Source organism: Macrotis lagotis, chromosome 1 (genome assembly GCF_037893015.1).
Source record: "Macrotis lagotis isolate mMagLag1 chromosome 1, bilby.v1.9.chrom.fasta, whole genome shotgun sequence".
NCBI classification, from domain to species: Eukaryota; Metazoa; Chordata; class Mammalia; order Peramelemorphia; family Peramelidae; genus Macrotis; species Macrotis lagotis.
In genome coordinates, this window is record NC_133658.1 from 329,484,982 (window position 1) to 329,486,652 (window position 1,671).

The window sequence follows — 1,671 nt, forward strand, 5'->3', positions numbered from 1 at the left end:
AAGGCCTGTTCCGCTATACCACCTAGCCACCCCAAGGTCTCTTAGTTTTGAAAATTCTCTGTTCAAGATTCTTTCCAGTTCCAAAACTCTATAATTCCATCCCAGAACTAAGTCTATCCAGAGGCACATACTCCTTCTCTATCTCCAGAAAAGCAAAGGTTCTTTTACCCTCTCTGAATCCTTGAGTCATTTGAAAATATGGTAGTAGTGTGAGGGTACCCTTTCTCCCATTTTTTTCTTCTCTTCTCACCCTCAACCCAGTCTTTTGGTTCCTTCACTGGTGCTGTTGGGAGGAGAAGCAAAATCGGTCTCGGGTCCTTCGAAGGGCCTCCTTTACCTCTTTGTTGCGGAGACTGTAGATGAGTGGGTTGAGGGCAGGGATAACGAGTGTGTAGAAGACAGATGCCATCTTGTCAGTATCGAGGGCATAACTGGAGCTAGGTCTCAGGTACATAAAAATGAGAGTGCCATATAGCATAGCCACAGCGGTAAGATGGGAACCGCAGGTGGAGGCTGCCCGCCTTCTCCCCTCTGCCGACTTCATGCGAATCACAGCCACAAGGATGAAGGTGTAGGATACAACAATGGCTAGCATTGTAGCCGTCTGGATGAATCCACAAACAGCAAAAAGGAGCAGCTCATTGAGGGAGGTATCATCACAGGAAATGGCCAACAGTGGTGGGATGTCACAGAAGAAACTGTTAATTTCACGAGAGTGGCAGAAGTGCAGACGGAAAGTGAACGCTGTGTGGACAAAGGCACTCACCGCACCACCCAAGCCGGAGGCTGCCAAGAGCAAGAGGCAAAGGCGGCGAGACATGGCCGTAGTGTAGAGGAGTGGATTTCCGATAGCCACGTAGCGGTCATAAGCCATGGCTGCCAGGAGACAGCACTCAGCATCTGCCAGGCCCGCAAAGACAAACATCTGGAGGGCACAGGCTACATAGGGGATGGTGGCTTGTGACAGCAGCAGATCTGTCAGCATCTTAGGGCCAATGGCTGAGGAGTAGCAGGCATCTAGGAGTGAGAGGCTGGCCAAGAAGAAGTACATAGGGGTGTGGAGCCGGGGGTCCACATTTATCAGCAACACCATGCCCATGTTTCCCAGCAAGCTCAAGAGGTAGATGGGTAGGAATACCAGGAAGAGTGTTACACGCAGGTCCCAGCGGTCAGTGATACCCAGGAGGATAAATTCAGCTGGGGCTCCATCAATCCAAGTGGCATTCTCCAGGGTCATCCTGCAGGATGGCAACTGGGAAAAGAGGCAGAATAAACAAAAGGTGGGTGAGGACTGTCCATCACAATATACACCCTCCCTCTCCAGTTTCTAAGGGAGAAAACTGGGTAGAAAGGAAAGTTCCATGGGTCTTGGGGGAAGAACTTGCTGACTTGCCATTTCGAGGGAGGCAGATGCAGCAAAGATTTCAACAGTTTGCTCCATGTCTTAGTAACATGGGAAAGGGATATTTCCCTTGACATAATACTTTCCTTCCTTTGTCAGACGGAATAGAGTCCAAGTATATTCTAAAGTTAGTGTTGTTTATACCTATGAGAGGTAGCATGGGTTTGTGCATAGATCACAGGAACACATGTTTTCAAGTATTGCTTCTGACACATATTGACTGTATAAACAAGGAGCAATTAGGTGGAGAATAGAGCTCTGGACTTGCA

General features: G+C 48.7%; 1 protein-coding gene across 1 annotated transcript; it reads right to left on the reverse strand.

The window, feature by feature from the left end:
* Window positions 1-274: 274 nt before the first annotated feature.
* OR5C1 (olfactory receptor family 5 subfamily C member 1) lies at window positions 275-1,237 on the reverse strand. Its single transcript, XM_074228435.1, has one exon. The coding sequence runs from the start codon at window positions 1,235-1,237 to the stop codon at window positions 275-277; it is 963 nt and encodes a 320-aa protein (XP_074084536.1).
* Window positions 1,238-1,671: the final 434 nt, after the last annotated feature.

Bases quoted from the DNA above. Each gene is read 5' to 3' on its own strand.
- OR5C1 (XM_074228435.1), bottom strand. From the start codon at position 1,237: ATGACCCTGGAGAATGCCACTTGGATTGATGGAGCCCCAGCTGAATTT.